The sequence below is a fragment of the Pleurodeles waltl genome, chromosome 2_1, assembly GCF_031143425.1.
Source record: "Pleurodeles waltl isolate 20211129_DDA chromosome 2_1, aPleWal1.hap1.20221129, whole genome shotgun sequence".
Taxonomy (NCBI): domain Eukaryota; kingdom Metazoa; phylum Chordata; class Amphibia; order Caudata; family Salamandridae; genus Pleurodeles; species Pleurodeles waltl.
In genome coordinates this window covers 91,661,161-91,680,553 of record NC_090438.1, presented here as the reverse complement: position 1 = coordinate 91,680,553, position 19,393 = coordinate 91,661,161, and the positions used below count along the sequence as shown (strand labels likewise).

The 19,393-nt window shown below is 45.9% G+C and overlaps 1 protein-coding gene across 1 annotated transcript in view; it reads right to left on the bottom strand.

The window, feature by feature from the left end:
- LOC138259373 (uncharacterized) overlaps positions 1-19,393 on the bottom strand; it is a 117,208-nt gene that overhangs the window by 51,560 nt on the left and 46,255 nt on the right. Inside the window, exon 2 of the mRNA XM_069207070.1 lies at positions 18,569-18,913. Within this exon, the coding sequence (XP_069063171.1) occupies positions 18,569-18,913 (345 nt within the window). The remainder of the gene's footprint in view (positions 1-18,568; positions 18,914-19,393) is intronic.

Genomic DNA, 19,393 nt, shown 5'->3' with positions numbered 1-19,393 from the left:
GCTTTTGCAGCGCATGCTGCATTTCAATGACAATTCTGCTGCATTGCCCCTGGACCATCCAGACCATGACAGGTTGATCAAAACTCAGCCATTGTCGAACATTTGTCTGCCAAGTTTCCAGAGATAAATATTCCTGGAAAGAATATAGCAGTCGATGAGTCCTTGATGCCGTAGAAAGAGCGGCTGCTGTTCAGGCAGCACATTGTGAGCAAAAGAGCTCCCTATGGCATCAAGCTGTACATGCTGTGTGAGAACTGTACTGCCTGAGTGTACAGCTTGAGAGTGTATATAGGGAAGGACTCCATGCTAAACCCTGTAGGTTGCCATCCCATGCTATGGGTCAACCAAAAGATTGTCTAGCCACTCCTTCACAAATGTCATAACCTTTATGTGGACAATTTCTGTACAGGAGTAAAGCTGTTCAGTGAGCTCTACAAAGTTGGTACTGCGGCCTGCGGTACAGTTCATTGTCACCACAAAGGATTCCCACAGGAGCTTGTTTGGAAAAAGCTCCAGAAATCCCAGAGTACTGCATTGTTTTCCAATGAACTGCTCGCAGTCAAGTTCTCAGATAGGCTTGATGTGTATGTGCTCAATTCAATTCATGATGAGGGCACTTCCCCCATCATGGTTTGGGGTCAGATAGCTGAAGTCCACAAGCCCACCTGTATACTTGACTACAATAAGTACATGGGCGGAGTGGACAAGAACGACCAGGTTGTTCTATCATACAATGCAAGTCGTAAAATCTGCACTTGGTACAAGAAACTGTTTACCCACCTGATCCAGGTGGCAACATACAATGCATATGTTGTTTATCATCAGACAACCACAGTAAAACTCATGTCTTTTCCCGACTTTCAGTTGTCTGTGATTGTTGAAAGCCTCCCTGCTGCTACAGAAGCATCAGCCTCCACTTCGTATGTTCTTGAGGATGTGGCAAGGCTGCAGAAGCGACACTCTTCTGATCACATTCCTAAAACACCCAAAAAGGGTCTACCATGTTGTTGATGTAAAGTGTGCTACCCATGCCATTTCAGTTTGGACCCAGCCATATGCAAATCAGTCTTCACGCTATTCCTCATGGGAACAGTCCAGCCCAAACTGCCAAGCCAGGTCCTCCCTGGAGTGGAAGTAAGCATCCTAGGACCAGCTTCAAGGTATCACCCTTCTACAGCCAGGCTAGCTTGACTCCAGTGGCCTGGGGAACACGGGACCCACGTCTGGGCATACCCTGCCCACTTGGGGCGACAAATGCAAAAATAACAAATGATGGAAGGAATGCTGAACAATGTCAAACATTTACCCCCAGTACAGAGATCTGGGCCTAAATCCATCATTTTTTTGCTGCCCATGCCATTCCAGTTTGGACCCAGCTATATGCAAATCAGTCTTGACCCTGACCCCATGGGGACAGTCCAGCTCAAACTGCCAAGCCAGGTCCTCTCTGGACTGGAAACAAGCATCCTAGGACCAGCTTCAGGGTATCACCCTTCATCAGTCACACTAGCTTGACTCCAGTGGCATGGGGAGCAAGGGACCCAGGTCTGGGCATACCCTTCCCACTTGGGGCAACAAATGCAAAAAAGAACAAGTGATGGACGGAATGCTGAACAGTGTCAAACATTCATCCCCAGTACAGAGATATGAGCCTAAATCCATCATTTTTTCTTTGTTACCCATGCCATTCCAGTTTGGACTCAGCCATATGCAAATCAGTCTTGACCCTGTTCCCCATGGGAACAGTCCAGCCTGAACTGCCAAGCCAGGTCCTCCCTGGACTAGAAACAAGCATTCTAGGACCTGTTTCAGGGTATCACCCTTCATCAGCCAGGGTAGCTTGACTCCAGTGGCATGGGGAGCAAGGGACTGGGTCAAGACTGATTTGCATATGGCTGGGTCCAAATTGGGGTGACATGGTGAGCAAAAGAACGATGGATTAAACCCAGATCTGTGACCGGGGGGGTGAGTGTTTGCTTTGTCCAGCACTCCGCCCATCATCCTTTTGTGTTGCTAAAGTTGCCCTAAGTGGGAAGGGTATGTCCAGACGTGGGTCCCGTGCTCACTGGGAACTCTTTAGGGAACTTTGTGAAAATTCCCCAGCATGTCTGCTTTCATTTCAAAGGTAGATATGCTCACTAGGTTCGAGGAATAGGCCTCGCAATGCATCTTTGGACACCCCAGCTTGCATCCACAAACTGGAAGGAGTTTGATTTAGCAGAGTGAGAAAGACATGTCTTCCAGTGCCTCATTTGGCTGTCATGAAAGCCATTAGTAAAGGTTAGATATGTGTGGTAATGTTCAGGAAAAAGGAGGCAGTTGCTTGACAGGTGGTAAAATGTAGTCAATCTTATTCCGTCCTGTGGCATATGAGCATGATGGGCCCTTGTCTGGTGGCGGTAAGTTGATGTGAGTGCAATGACTGGTTGGATTTGGGCCATGGCCGGCGGCATGAAAGTGTTGTGTGCTGTGCGTGAATGGCATGTGAATGGACGATAATGTACGGGTGGGCGGCGAGCTCCGCTCCACTGTTAGAGCTAACTGAATTTTTGGCACTCAGCTCTCTGCTTGGAGTGCAGAGTTTGTCCCAAAACTCTGCTAGCCCTGCCAGCGTAGCAGAGCTCACCACATGTGCACTGCAGCCCTATTATGGGCCACACAATGCAAGCGCAGACAGTCTGCACTTGCGCTGTGTAGCCCATAACTGGGCTGCAGTGTGCACTCTCGGTTCTACCGACGTTGAGGCAGCAGCATGAAGCTGCTGCCGGCACCAGCTCCGATACTCCAAGCCTTCCTCTGCCAGCATTCTGGGCCCAGGCCCGGGAGCATGGGGCAGAGGGAGGAAGAGAGCCAGGCCACTAGCAATGACTACGACCCCATGGGAGGACCAGGTAAGTCCTCATTTTTCTTATGTACACACTTGTTCACAAGAGGCCTGAAACGGCAGCTTTGACTTGGCCTGAACAGTGAAAGCTGCTGTTTCAGGCCTCTTGCCCTCCAGCCTGCCCAGGCCTCTTGTGCATCAGTCTGCCGCATGTGCAGTGCACACTGGGCAGGCCGGTGCACAAGAGGCCTGAAATGGCAGCTTTCCCTGCCTACGGCCCTGACCTGAATTCAGCGCAGGGCTGTAGGCAGAGAAAGAAAGCTGCCATTTCAGTCCTCTTGTGCACCGGCCGGTCCCGTGTGCAGTGCACACAAGACAGACCGGTGCACAAGAGGCCTGAAATGGCAGCTTTCACTGCCTACGGCCCTCTCCTGAACCAGGCCCGACTCTGCCCAGCACTTCCAAAATCGAGCACATTGAGGAGAGGGTGCCACTCCGCGGCTCGTGGAACACCACCTCCACGGAATTCCACTGTCTTTTATCAACTTTGCGGAAATTCCGCAGAGCAGAACTCCGTGAATTCTGCCCAGGCCTACCATAAAGCAGTTGGTGCCATGAAGAGGCTTTATGGCTCACCTTCAGAAAGCTTCATTTCAATATTTAGATACTTTGATAAGTATTTATGCTTTGAAACCAGAATTTCTGGAGGTGCTAAAACCAACCAGTGTGAGTGGCGGATTAACTTTACCATACTAGTACCAGGGGAGTCCAAGGGTGCATGACTTGCGTGTCTCTCACTAGTTTTGCTTCACCCAGAATCCCCTGTTAATCACAAACTTTGCTTTAAAAACACATTTTCCTTGCATTTCAGTGAGGAAAGTCCTGGAATCTGCAGGCAGCCACATAATTCCTACCGCCCAGCCTTTCCCTAAGTATCCTGAAAAAAACTTTCTCTCACTTGTGTGGATGGGTATGTGGCCACGACAGGGAAGGGCCCAAAACATATTGTGGAGACATAGAAATTATATATCACAAAACAACTTAGTTTTGTAAGGCGGGCACCTGCATTTTTGGCCTGAGCTTGGCTGCCGTGTAGGGAACCCTACTGAATTCAAACATTTCTGAAAACTAGACACCTGGGGTAGTCCATGGAGGTGTGGTTTGTGTGGATTTCCCAAAGTTCTCTTACCTAGAATACCCTGCAAGTGTGAAATATCAAATAAAAACACAATTTTTCCTTTCATTTCTATCCTGTAAACTGCAAGAATGTGCAGGGAACTACAAAATTCCTACCACCTAGTGTTTCCCCACTTGTCCTGATAAAAACACGACCCCACTTGTGTGCCTGTGCCTAGTGCTCGCGTCACGAATGGATCACCCCATGGTCGACACTAGCCCTCATGCTTACCATTGACCCTTGTGTGATCCATTCCTGTCACAGGCTCTAGGCCCAGACACACCTTTTTATTGGGACAAATTGGGGAATGCAGGGTGGGAGAAAGTTTGTGGATGACTGCATATTCCTGTATTTTACAACACAGAAATGTGAGGAAAATGTGTTTTTTTAGTTAAAATATGAGGTCTGCACGGGATTCTCTGTAAAATGTGATGAAAGTCATGCTAGTCAACCCACTGTACATGCCCCTAGGAGTCTAGTTTTCAAAAATGTACAGGTTGGTCAGGTTGCCCAAGGGGCCAGCTGAGCTAAGGTCCAAAATCTCAATCTAAATGCTTTTGAAAAAAGGTTCAGTTTTCGGTGGAAAAATGTGCTGTGTCTATGTTGCATTTTGGGCTGTCACCTGCAGTTGGCCTACCCACACAAGTGAGGTACCATTTTTATTGGGAGGCCTGGGGGAATGCCTGGTGGGTTGAAGTTTCCATCATAGAAATATGAGGAAATGGGTTTTTTAATTCAAAGTCTGAGGTTTGCAAGGGATTCTGGGTAGAAAAACATGATGAAAGCTATGCAAGTCAGCCCTCCCTGCAAACCCGTAGGTGTTTAGTTTTGAAAAATTTACATGTTGGCTAGGTTTTCCTAGGTGCTTGCTGAGCTACGGTACATGCATACTAACGTCATGCCTCTAGATCAGTACAAATGCTTTATTTACACCAGTGGTTCCCAACCTGTGGTCCGGGGATCCCTAGGGTTCCGCGAAGCCTCTTCAGGGGGTCTACGACTGCTTGGAAAATAAAAAATTATTAACAGATTAGGTCCTCAGCTTTCAGTAATGACTCAGTTGGGAGTCCCCGAATTCCTACAATGATTCAATGGGGGTCCCCAGGTTCCAGTAAGGGTAAAGTGGGGGTCCACAGAAGTTAAAAGGTTGGGAACCACTGATTTACACTGATGGTACAGGTCAACCTGCTGTAGGTATGAAACATCAATACTCCACGTCTTGCACAGCTGTTTATTGAGTGATGAGGGATGGAAAATGTCACCCTCAACAAACCTTTACACAGTCCCTTGGGGATTGTACCACACAACTTGCTAAACTGAAAGCATTGATTCTAGCACTGGAAAATACGAATCCTGAATTCCCCACACTGATCATGTGTGATTCGTACTATTGTGTCCTATCTTTCAATGAAAACTTACGCTATTGCCATCTTAACAGATTCAGACACTCCAAAAGAAACACCATCAAGCATAAAATTCTGTGGGGGAAGCTGGCAGTATTCATAGACAGACTACCACAGGCTCATGTAATACATACACTGAGCCATCAACGTGTTGGGATACATATTGTACGGAATTCCTTGGCTGATGAAACAGTCAAATCTGCAGTTTTAATGAAACTATGGCTGCAATAGCTCATTCTCACAAGAGCATAGATGATGAAATTCTGGCTGTTGTAAACACTTCAGCTGATGGCATGCCTTTGCCTAAAGCATACCCAACATATTCCTTATTAAACAATTCCAGGAGTGGGTGATCGTGTGATCCCTCACCAAGATTGTAGGCTAAAATTAATCAGAGCACCTCAACAGGGTTTTACGTCTGCAAATGCTGGTGTGTCAGCTACGATTTCACTATTTCAAACACGCTATTGGTGGCATGGTCTATACAAACAGATCAAATAGTGTGTACTTAGTTGTGACATTTGCCAATAAATCAAAGGTTCCACCATTAAACGCCCACTGCAGACACACCATTTGGTGTCCAACAAGCCTATGCAGTGTGTGTACCTGGACCATTGAGGTCCTTTACATTCTGATGGTGCATACAAATACATTCTACTAGTAGACTCTGATTCCACAATCCTTTGGATGTGACCACAGAGATCGACTGACGCTCTCACTGTTATGAAAGATTTGCCAGTCTTTATCAGAACATATGAAGTTGCTGCATTCCATTCAGACCAGGGCCCTGCTTTTGCCTCTAGGGCTTACAGGGACACCATGGGAACATTGGGTGTAGAGGTGCATTATTCTTCCCCCTATCATCCTGGGGGAAATTCTATAGTGGAAAGAAAAAAACGTGACTCAAAGCAAAACAGCTAGAGTATTAGGTCCAGGTCGTAGTTGGATCAATCACCTATATCTGATATGGAGAGCATTAACTATTCTGCCTAGAAGATCTTTGGGAGGCAGTACCCCATATGAAGTACTGTTTGGCATTCCAATGTGTGTCCTAGATCTTGACGGTCTTGGCGCAGTGGCGGCAAAAACCTCTTTTGATATAAGTGAATGTCTCACTGTCTCACAGCAATTACAACAGGTCTGAGATGAACATTCCACTACACACGCCACCACTTTGGGAATGAGGGTTTCACCAATGTCTACAGGCTGGATTCCAAAAGTTGGGGGTTCTGGTTCAGGCGAAGATTGCTGTGAAAAAGGAGTTTGCCCCATCTTACCCAGCACCGTACCTGTTCTTGAGATACAGGGTGCCAGAACTATGATTCTACCACCGCTTGCTGGTTCCAAAGACAAACGTTTTGCCTCTATTTACGAAATAAAGTTTCATCATGTGGTCGATCCTGCACAGTAGACCTAGAGGATTCCTTGGTAGTTCCATATCCCCTTTCACAGCTATACAGTAGACACCTCTTCAAGCATTAAACAACACTGACATTTTCCCCCTAGGTAGGGGAGGACGAAGAATGCACTTGTGTTGATTCTAGTTATCGCTACATGCTCAAGAAATGTCCCAGACATAAATCTACAGTCCTCCACTACATCACAAATCAACTGAGTTGTTTATGATGAATCAACATTAGAAGTGTCTATTAGTTCTCTTTCACCTACACCAGCTCCAGTTTTTGTGCAGACTGCTTCTGGTTACTCCATCAACATATGCAACTTTTCTTCAAATTCAACAAACACTTCTGTACATGGCATAAGTTTGTTTTCAACTGGCTTAAACACACTTATTTGATCCGTCCATGGTCTTACCTGTGGATTACATTAACATTGCTTGCATTTTTCCTGTTGATTGGATTTGTCATTGTCTTCTTCTTACTTATACATGGTCATTACCTTCCTGAACTTCTGCATTTGAACTGGTAGATGAGGCTTTAAAGCCTTATTTGTCTTCCCACAAAGTGTGAAAAGAGTTGTCCCTAGTGAACATTTCTGCTGTTCCAGTTCTTGAATGGATTGTTTGGTATAACATTCCATATGATATAGTTTGCCCTACTGAAATGATTCAAGTTCCATATGTATTAAAGTTTCCATGAATGATATCATTATATCTGGTATTGTGCCTGATGAATGGGATCTAAAAACAGTGGATTCTATGATATCTGAGGTTGAATATTATACTGTATTTGAAAGTGAAGATATGTATGTGAATTCTGTAAACTATGGCAAACTGTTCTGTTACCATTATTACGAACTCCATTACCTACACAGAGCTAGTACCCCATTTGAATTACACACAATTGGAACATTTTTCAATTCCACCAGTGGGGAGTTCCAAAACATATGTAGATACATTTGTGTATTTTTTTATGGGCCTGATGCTAATGATCCTGAGTCATATTATTTCAAATTGCCAGCAACAAAAGCTAGAAAGACTTTGGTCACCAATACTAAGTTGACATATTCAAATTCATTTGTTTCCGAATTAGCTATAAAGGGCTACAAATATTGGAATAAAACAATTGATTTGAAATCAGTCTAGGGAATCATGTTTTATACCATTACAAATGATCTTCCTGAACGAAACATTTCAACGAACAACTTGCCTGGGTTTAGCAAAAGTCAAAGAAATGAACATGTCCAGTATTCCCTCGTTAGCAAAATTAGTAAATTGGCAAAATGTTATGAACTTTACAGAACAGACAGCTCAATGGGATGGTTAAGAACGGACATTAAATTCTACACTTTCAGGTCCCAACGGGTGGTTATTGTGGACAGTGGACACAAATGGCTACCATGTACATTTTGTGAACTCTACTCAAGGTTTTAAAGCAAGTAGATTAGACCCTTGTTATGTCACCACACAACATACAGGTATAGTCACCAATGGATGCAAAACTTCAGTTTGACAGCTGTTAAGGAACACCTCTCCCTCCTGTCTGAGGATGCAGATCTGCAAGATTTCTGGGTAGGATCCAGGAAATAACTCTCCAAAAGATACTTGCATACAATATACAACGAAATATGGTAGCTTTCACAAATGGAAGCTGCTGCTCGTTTAAGGCAAATAGGTCGGGCAAATTTAGAGAAAGCATTAGCCGTTGTTGATAATGGTATGAACACATTATTCACTTGAATTTACACATTCAACAATATTGTTTCATCTGCAATAGACATTATACAAAATGACATGTCATAATTACAACATGGGCAGAGTCAGCTTAGGTCCATTTTGCAGTGGAGTTGAAATTTGCAGGTTCTCAAAGCGAACCGCGTGCCCAGAAGCACGTAAACTTGGAAGAGTTATTTGCACCATTTAACCTCGCAGGAAAACAACAGATAATGACAAAGAAAGAAGCCAGTTACTCTAGACTTAACATAGAGAAGTTAGAAAAGTTGCCTTTTACAGTGGCTGAAACACCATCATCAGTGTGGTTAGTACATGGGGTGATATCCCTGCTAATATTTACTTTTCAATTTACTTCATGTCTGCAAATGTTTCCAATAGGCAGGTTTGAAGATTTATAGGAGAGTTGTATTCATGAGGTGTGGGACTTGTTTTTCATTTACAAGTGAATAAGTGGAAAAAATGAAGTTTTTCTTCATGGGAGCGACTGTGAAACGTCAATGATTTGTAAGAAGGTGGTATTGACATCATATGTAATGCTCAATGGCTAATTTAGTCTTCTACTTCAAGGGTATTCCCGCACTGTTGATTTACCCAGTGTTTCAGTTACTTTTAAATGGAAGTTGCTTGATACTGAATGATTAAGGCTGTTGTGGGATGAGAGCAAGTGTCCCATATGTGATTTCTGTTTCTCAAATAGTGACCTGTTTTGGAAAGGTTCTGCTCCCTCCCACACATGAGATAAAAGTAGCAGATTTGTGGCTTCACATTCTCACTTCCAATGTCAACTTCAACAAGCTGAGCATGCTGAAAGCACTAATGTTTCAAAAACATGTGGCTCTTATATCTGTTCGTTGAACCTATGACCTACAAGTGGCATGGTCATCAGTAGGGATACAATCCCTCTTAAATATCAACTTTCCAAGGCACGTCTGTGAACTTATGAGTCACAGTTTGAATGCATCCAACACCGCAGGGATGTACACTTTTTTAAAGCAATAGGGTCTGGATTTGTAAGTACATTGCAGACTGTTTTTGGAGTAATACCATCGTCCATACACTCGCTTTTTTCGAGTGTTTTGGGGGGCATACCGCTTGTACTGGCATTCATTTGTTGTATCGTGCTGTTGTAATTTTTGCTCTACAATGGATGCCCCATCTCAAAGGTAAAGAGCGACGGAGCTACCACCAGCGCAACTGTGTCTTGATCACATGATGTAGTTCTTTGGAGTATCAGTGTCGGAAAATTGAACAAAGACTGGTCCTTCTCCTTTACACCAGATTTTGCTGTGTGCAGCCTGTTTTCCATTGCTTACAGTGCCCTTTTAAGAATTCAAAGGACATGTGTTTTCTTAAGCAACAAGACACATATCTACGGACATGAAACTACTGATGACAGGAGGGTCCTTTCCCAGACTTGTCCTATGAGACTACAGTTGCTCCATGATGCCTTCTATGAGCCCCTTAACATAGACAAGGATGCTATGGCTCTAAGAGTCCTTTCTTTGGGCGTGGCACGGGACACTGCTTCCTCATCATGTATGTTCCTTTGACCTTTTGGATGAGGATTTGGTGGCGATATCGTATACGGAAGCAGGGTCCCTCCTGGACTCCATCTCGACTGATGTTTTTGATGACCTTATGCAAACCTCAGATGACTTTTAATTTGGGTGTGTTTTAAATTGTGAACTTAATTAGGCCACCTTTGTTTGGCAAGCTCCACCCTCGTAGGCAACCTTCTCTGTCAACACGCACCAATCCATGACATGTTCCCATACTTGAAGCCAAAACACCTGATCCTCCCACCACTAATCCCAGTGTCACCCAAATGCTTTCTATGTGGCCCAGATCTGTGGGGTCCCAAATATTTAAAAGACACAGGGCCTGATTTGGAGTTTGGCGTACAGGTTACTCCGTCACAAGCAGTACAGATATCCCGTCTGCCATATTACAAACTCCATAGGCTATAATAGGATTATAATATAGCAGACGGGATATCCGTCACGTTTGTTATGGAGTAGCCCCCTCAGGCAAACTCTCAATCAGGCCCACAGTTTGGAGGAGGTGTCCCCTAGCACCACTGCATATCCCATTTATGCAGGACATTACTGTTCTCTAATTCTGAATAACCTTGCAACTTCAAATCATCGGAAGAATGTTCCCTCCTGCCCACATCCCCTGTGATAAGTGTAGAGAGCACTCTGCCCATCCTGGCTATAGTAGTGCATGCATAATGACTCCAGGCAGGATTTTTAGTTGGACTAGACGGAAACTGATCTGATTGCTACTTCCCTGGGGAAGGCTAGGACCTCAGGCCATTTGTCATCTTCCATACTCTCAAGATCCCTCTCCCATTGCACCCGGAGCTTGGTAAGGGCATTTCCCCTGGGACCACAGATCTCCTACCTTTGAGAGGTCAATTAGTTTCCACTTGTGAAAACCCGCTTGTCTCCTCAGTGTGCCCAGCAGTACAGTGTCTCAAACCAGGCTGGCCTGGGTGATTGGGTCTCACTAGCCTATAGCAGCAAGTGATGTGTGCCAAAGGCTAATAGTAACTGCTTTTGGACTCAGGAGGGGGCAGGTTGCTAACATATCCTTCTGAGCGAGCATTGTGCCTATCCATTTGATACGCTGGCTCATCTGGAGGAAGGTTGACCCAATGATTAATAACAGTGAGTTGTGCTGCCCAATAGTATTTTTGTATACCAGCCTCTGGTAATATTTTTAAAGGCAATACATGCAGGGTGATTATTCCAGAGGAGAGTGTGGGTTACACTTACTATTGTCTGAAAATAAGCAGCAGAGTCCAGGTAGGGAGTATTGTGAAGTGCATATTGAAAGCGAGGCAGTGCCATCATCTTGAACAGCACAGCCTTGCCGAGGAGTGACAAGGGAAGAGTCTTCCCGTGCTATACATCTTGCCACAGCCCTGTCAGCGGAGGTTCCAGGTTAGAGCTGGAAAATATTCCTGGGTAAAAGGTAACATAAGTTTTCAAGTATCAAAACCCATCTGTCGTGACACGAGACGTAGATCCCCAAGTCAATTGCGGCTCTATTCCATGAAGAATGTAGATAAGTGACTTGTCACAGTTGATGGTGTAGCCAGAGTAGTGACAGAACTGGTTAAGTTTGTGCATTAGTCTATCAAGAGTACGAGTCGTGTCTGATATATAGAGCAAGATATCATGAGCATAAAGGGAAATTCTATCTTCCAGTTCTGCCATCCATCGCTAGCCACGTGCTAGGAGGACTTGCCTGATCTAGGCCACCAGCGACTCCAGGACCAGTGTAAATATTAGAGGGGAGAGCGGGCAGCCTTGTCTAGTACCCCACCAAAGCCGAAACTGTAAACGTACCCTCTGTTCACCATCACTTGAGCCAACGGGTCTGTGTAAAGGAGACAGAGCTACACTAGAAAGCACAGGCCAAATCCAAACTTGGTCAGAACTGCAAACATAAATGGTCATTTGACCTTATCAAATGCTGTGTGCGCATCTAGGGATTGCACAAGGGCATCTTCAGGGAGCCTCGCGGCACGTCCCAGAACACCATGCAGGCATCTTAGATTAACAGTCGTATTTCATCCTGGCATAAAATCCAACTGGCCTTGGTGAATTAATGATGTGATAACCTGGACTAAGCAGAAAGCGAGCAGTTTAGCTAGAATTTTAACCTCCACACTAAGCAACAAGATGGGTCTGTATGAGGCGCAGACTTCCATTCTTTATGAATGACTATGATATTTACTAACTGCCCATGTCTCAGCTCTCTTTAAACATTTGTAATAAGTGTGGGGCAATTTTAAAGGCTGTAACCTTGTGTAACTCAATGAGGGCAATCCATTGGGGCCCACCACCTTGTCCGAGTTAAAGGCACGTATTGCCAGGATCACTTCTTTTTCAGTGAGTTCCTGCTCCAGAAGTGTCCGACTAGTGGACGAGAGACTCAGAAGATGTATAGTCTCCAATACCCTGTGGGACTCCTCCGCCATACCAGCAAGAGCCGGGACATGTAGGTGAAAAGGCGGCCCCTATCTCCTGACGGTTACTCACTCTGTTCCCCTCGCTTTTTATATTTTTTAGCACCCAACGATTCGCCCTTTCTTTCTTGTCTAACCAGGCCAGGAGTTTTCCAGCCCTATCTCCCACCTCATAAAGGTGCAGTTGAGTGGCGTAGTGACTCGCCCTAGCTGCTTCTGACGAGATGTCTCTATATTCCTTCTGCTTGATGGTCAAAGTGTGCTGTACAGCCTCTTACTTGGAGGCTATGGGTTGGGCCTCTAGGCCAGCTATGTCATGCTCCAGCCACTCCAACTACTCCATTTTGTCCTTTCTATGCCCTGCGATAAAAGAAACTCCTTGGCCTTTAATAACAGCGTTATAATCCTCCCATAGAGTCTGTGCAGATTTCATTGAGCCTTAATGCTCCCTGAAATAATCTCCTTAACTTGACAAATACCCTCCCGTATGTGGGGCACTTTAATGTACCAAGGATTGGGCACAATACTGCAGTGGTTTTCCCAGGGTACAAGAGCATAAATTGCCCATAGTGGTGAGTGGTCTGATTTGCCTCTGGCAAGATGTTGAATTGAGTGTGGTGCTTGGCGTGACAGGGTGAAAAGGTAGTCTATCCATGATAAGCTGACATGGCCACCTGAGTGAAATGTGTACTGCTGTAAGGTCGGGTTATGAGTGTGCCTGGTGAAATTAATCAGAAAGTCTGCGAGGCCTTGCTATGATGCAACAGTCTGTCTAGGGGGCCAACGGTCAATATCATTGCTAAGAGCGCTGTTAAAATCCCCACCAATGAATAGGGCACTGTCAGGGATGTGGAGAAGAAAGGCACTTAGATCACAGAACATGTCTGTATGCAACCTAAGAGGGACATTCACCAATACAGTGTTAAATGTTCTCCCATTCCAGAACCCAGAGAGTGCGGCATACCCCCTGTATGTATTTAGCCACTTTTCTTGCATGGTGAATGGAAATTATTTGCTTATTAGGATGCCCAACCCTGTGGAACAGGTAGTATAACTGGTGTGGACTACTGTCTTATGTCCCCATCTATCTAGCTCATGGTATGTGTTGCCCTGAAGGTATGCCTCCTGTAGGAGAACAATGTCCAGAGAACGCCACCTAAGATATTGAAGTACCACCCCCCCTATTTATCTGGTCCACCAAACCATTGACATTCCCGGATAGGATTTTAATACTTGAGGTGGTCACCTCCGGGGTCATGAATGACATGGCAAGGGATAATAAAAACCTTAGCTCAGTTTCAGAATAGGAGTCCATGCCAGAACGAAAGTAAACCTCCCAAGGTCCGAGTCTGCATTAAAGAGTGTGTGTTATGTGAATAAGATCCTGCCACAAACTTACTAAACAGTAAAACCAAGAAAAACAAATCCACTGTCCCTGACTCCATACATCGTGGACTCTGAACTGCCCACCCCCCTTAATTGTGCAGAGTGCCTGTCGCCCCAGAACAACATTACAAAGGAGGAGGTGGAAGCACACACCAAGTATCCCTCCAAACACTCCCTCCCCCACTTAATAAGGAAAACATTTACTGCAGCAATTCATCCTCGTATATATATCCTCTGAGCAATCTTATAAAATGGCGACCCAGGGCAACAGCAGGGTTCAACAGAATGCCATGGATCCATGCCCGCTCATTGGCAGTGGTTCTTGTTCTTCCATGGTCTTGTGTGCTTGAGGTTCATTATGTCAGTACTTTACTTGTGTGGTGAGTCCTGCTATTGTGATCAGGTGTCATCTTCTCCAAGCTGTGTCAGAGCGGTGCTGTCCTGTCTTTGTTGCCTGGGTTGTGAGAGCCGCCTGGATCCGGTAGTTGTCCCCCAGCCATCGTACCAGTCCCATGTTTCCTTTGGGGTTTTGAAATGCCAAGTTTTCCCCTCTGCCACCACACAGAGCCTCACCGGGAAAGTCATAGAATATTTGGTTTCTAGATCTCTGAGTGCTTTCTTGATCTCTAAGAAACTACGGCTCATTTTCTGGACCTTGTTCATGAAATCTCGAAAGAAGTTGATATTTGCATTTTCACAGTTGAGCGGTGGGGCATGTTGGGCTGTTTGCGATATGGCATCCCGATCACAATAATTAAAGATGAGAGCAATGATTGGGTGAGGTGGTGCTCCTAGTTTTGGGGGGGCATGCAGGACACGATGGGCGAGCTCCATTGAAAAGTATTTGGACATGGCATGAGGTTGGAGTTTTAGTATGACATCTTCCACAAAGAGATCAACCACAGGTCCCTCTGTCCTGTCGGGGACTCCGATTATACGTATATTGTTGCATCTCGAACGTCCCTTGTAATCCTCCAGTTGATCCTTCATGAATTTACTGGTTGCTCGAAGTTCCTTGACTTGAGTTTTCAGGGCCACTGTATCTGTCTTAAGGGCAGCGATGGACTCTTCTGCCTCCGTCCTCTGAGTTCCCATCTTTTGGTAGTCTGCTGTCAGGAGCATGACCTCCACTGAGACTTAATCAATTTTGGCTTCCAGTGACGTCCTCACTCCATGTACAGCAGCCATGATGTCAACGAGAGTGAGAGATTCGCTGTCAAGGAAACCGGAGTCAGTTGAGGTTGGTGCCTCAGGGGGCCTCATAGCCATTGGTGTGTCCTTAGTAAATGTGTATTTTTCCAATTTAGTTTGGTGTTCACTCTTGGCTGCATTTCCTCTGATCATCTTGATGCAGGGGAGAGGGTGTGGGGTGGTGGAGGTCAACCCAGCAATTCCTGCCACCTTTTCCTGCTGGGGGACCCCCACTAGGATTTTGCCACCTGGGGCATGTCAGCTTCTCCATGACTCATTCCCCCAGCTCCGTTGACCCTCGAATTAGTAAGCTGGGCCCTGGGTCAGCGCTATGTTACTGTAATAATTATCAGCTGTTCGACAGGGCCTCTCAATTTGTCTTCACTCGGAGAGGATTTGTGCCAGGCTATGATGTACGATTCACTGTGTGTTGTCCGAGGCTGCACACAGTCCATGGTGGGGTTCTTTACCCAATAATCATGTAGGTAGTGGAGGACAGGGGCAGCATGCCATGGGTCCCCAGGGCAGTCGCACTGCTCTATGGCACTGTGGTGATATGGAGCTTGGCCCCTGTCATGCGACTCAAAGTTCAGCATCCAGAATAGTGTACCTTTTCCACTGAGCACACCAGGGCTTCCAGTGCCCACTCACACACAGGGCACCCCAGGCTGCAACAGTCACGTGTCACGGTCTTACTCTCTGTTACCATTCTTGTTGGATTGAACAGGAGTTCGGCTTCGATTCTTGTATGTCCTAGTCTGTCCGAGATAGAAGCAACCCTTTCTGGTAGCCACGGTGCTGCTGACAATGAGAATGCCAAGACATACTGTGCCTTCCAGAAGGAGTCTCACAGAGGAAAAACCCCAAAGGGAAAAAACCTCTGGTTAATAGGAACTCCAGAAGATGGAAGGAAGGTTCCAGGGAGAATACTGGGAACCAGAGACAACAGGAAAGATGCAGGGCAAGAAAACCAAGCAAGAGCTGGCAACAGGAACTACCAACAGGAACTGCCAACAGGAACCACCAACAGGAACCACCAACAGGAACCAGAATACACCAACAAGCAAGGAATGTTGCAACACAATGAAAAAAAAGAAACCAGCCCCCCTATATACCATAAAGCATGAAGGGACAAACAGGAAAGAGAAAAAGCACCATCTTGCATAGGGAAGTAATAGTGAAGGGAAACAGAAAAAAACGCCATATTGGATTAGGAAAGACTAAACCAAACATGAGCATTCTGGGAACTGTGCAAAGGAACAGGGGAACAAGAAGTGAACAGAACATGGGTCCTGGTATCAGGACTAAGGGAATGTACAAGAATTAGCCCCAGGAATCCCAGACACGTAATTTAAACACCGTGGCAGTGAACTCATCTCACCGCGGGTACTCAGCTACCCAAATATGCGTCACGGAACATATCCGCAACGCCATTGCAGGCTCCCAAGAAGGACTGAGGTGGGTCCAACGGGCTGAGAAACGAACTACGGACACCGCCGTGGTCCAAGAATGGGACACCGCAGTCTTGTGGCCGGCCCTCGCCGTAACAGTCACACTTCCCCAGTACTCAAAGTTTGTCACAATGCTGCTATCAGGCTTGTAGTCCAGAGCAGAGGAAGTGTTCAGTGCCCAGGCTGCATTTTCCGTCCATCAATAACGTGATAAGCCCTCAAAATGCTGGCTGTAGATTGGGATAAGTCAGTGGCCTCTCCACCCCCGCAGGCCCATGTCACTGTCATCCATCTGTGGCCCCAGGGAGCACCTCGGGAGCAATAGCAGGTAAGTACACTCAGAGTCTCACATAGATCAAAGACAGTGTGTCGCCATCACTGCTGTCAGCTCAAGTGTCGGAGCACTCCAGGCTGCTTCAGGCTTTCAACGCTGTATTCCAACCCTCAATCGTTGCAGGACTCCAGGTTGCCTCGGGCCTTCAAACATTGTGCTCCAACATTGGGCAGGAGAAGTGCTTCACACCACACCACCAGGGCAGCTACAGCAGCACTCACCGGCCTCACGGGGAGTGAGGGGAGACACCATCTCAGCCTGCAGCCTCTCACGTCTGGGCTCCTCCAACAGTTGTTCCTCTCATGCCCCGCCTACTACCTGCACCAGGCCACAGCCTTGCCTTGCCGAGCAGGCTCCATTTGTCATTTGTCTCCACTGGCCCCCCAGTCCACCAAATTTTGATCATGTGGTATCCTCCCAGGCAGCAGCCTTCAGCACTGGATGATCGGATGGATGTAGGGATGATAGGGGGGATTAGGGTGTCAGAAGGCTGGAGCCGCTTCAGTAAGCAGACATTTTCCTAGGCAGTTGGCCACGCCTGCCCCTACTCTTACTGTATTGTATTCTCTTAGTAGTCTTTAGAATCTGCCATACATTACTGGCAAAGGGAAGGTGTCATGAGGTCCCTTTAGTACCCCTGTTTAGCTTGGTTTTACAGTTTGTGTTTTATTCATATTTTCTATACATTTTTACTCATGATTAGCAAGACTGCTTCTTAGTGCTGGCGCTTACACATTTTATCAGCTGCTTCATTCTGTTCATTTAATCAGCCTTTGCACTACATTTAATCTGTAGTATTTGTCCAAGGCTGTTACATGCAGGATATGATATGCTGATGTGTTGCCCATCCAGGAGTCGTTGTCTATCTCTGAGGCACAGCATTACATCAGAACATCAGGCCTGGGTTATTATATTAACAACACACTGATCCAAGAAGGGTAGAGGACAGTAGAGGACGTGGGATGTCCCAGTGGGTTGGAGACATTAATAATCTGATCGGAGTCAGGATATAGTTCAGAACTGATATTTTTATTATTGTTTTGAGCTGTTTTCAGGTTTATAGTTCCAAAAGTTATTATTGAGTACTACTCGAGTTTCCTTATTTCTATCAGGGTCTCTATTTCTCCCTCTTCTTTTCTTGTTCCTTTTTCACCTCTGATCCTTTCTTTTCTTCTTTCTTTTCCTTGTCTTAACACGTTTCTTCTCTTCTTTTCTCTCTTTTAGGATCGTCCCTCCCAAGGGTGGTGGAATCGGGGTGGAAGAGCCATGTCCATCAACCCCAACAAAAAAGGAAAACCAAAAAGAAAATGGTAAGTATTTTTACTCCTCGTTTCATATTTATGATATGTTTAGAGGGGTAGGTGCGGTGTGGTGGGAAAACAGGCAACTCAGCAAGTGCTCCCCGGTCGTTAAGCCCTGTGGTTTTGTGCTCGCCGTTTTTTTAACAAAACAAAAGGAATGGCTTTTCTCTATGGTTGGAATCCTATTATCTTCACAGGATTCTCCCCAACCAAGAAACCGCAGTGAAGGTTACTCGAGAGAAAATAAAAAAAAACATAAATAAAGCACAAAAAATAAGAAAAACTGAGAGGCGGACCGTCCAGTTGTCCTGTCTCTCCTTCAATGCCTCGCACCATCTGCGCTCCCCTCTCCCACCAAGTAACAACCCGGGGTTGGTTATGTAGGCACATACCTGCGAAAGCCACATCCCTCTGGGGACGTGGTCGGCGTTGGAGCGGGATATCCTCACTTCCGACGGTGTGTCCTCCCGTCGAGGTGCCTCCGTTTCCTCGTTGCCTCCGCTATCCGCTCCGGTCTCCCTAGGTGGTTGTCCGTTTTGGGGTGCTTCCTGCGGGACTCCTCTCTCATCTTCTCGGCGCCAGTCTTCCTTCTCTTCCTCCTCGAACGCCCTTCTTCTCTTTAGTCCGTCCTTTCTTTTTATTGATGTAACCTGGATGTCCTTATGCTGTTGGCTGTGCCCCTGGGGCACTGGACCGCAGGCCTTGGGGCACCATCCCGGAACAGGGACCCTGCGACCCTGTTACAAGGACGTTCTGGTCATTACCAGACTGACATGTGTACTTCGTGATAGACAGTTTTGCTGGTGTTGAACTTCCAGCTCCCTCAGAGGACTGCCATCTACACGACAGTCTGCTACCAGATATTTTATCCATGTATGGGGCTGAGACTGATTCCTTAGATTGGACCCGGCAGAGGGTTAAAACCACTATTCTCTCAGATGTAGTCAAAGGGTTAGGTAGGAATCTCTAGAACATCTAAAACATCGAGACCTACACACAATATGGAGAGGTTGTACATCTTCTTCACCATGATCATAATGTTAGTTACTTTGCTTTGCTTCATCTGCCTAAGTATCGCAGCACATGCTTTTATATCAGATTATAATTGCATCAATAAGTGCATTGAAAACCTATTTAGTATCTGGTGTCTCGCCTTGGCATGCGTGAGTAACTGAGCAAAAAGGGTACGATCTGTTTCCACGACTTCCCTAGGGAGT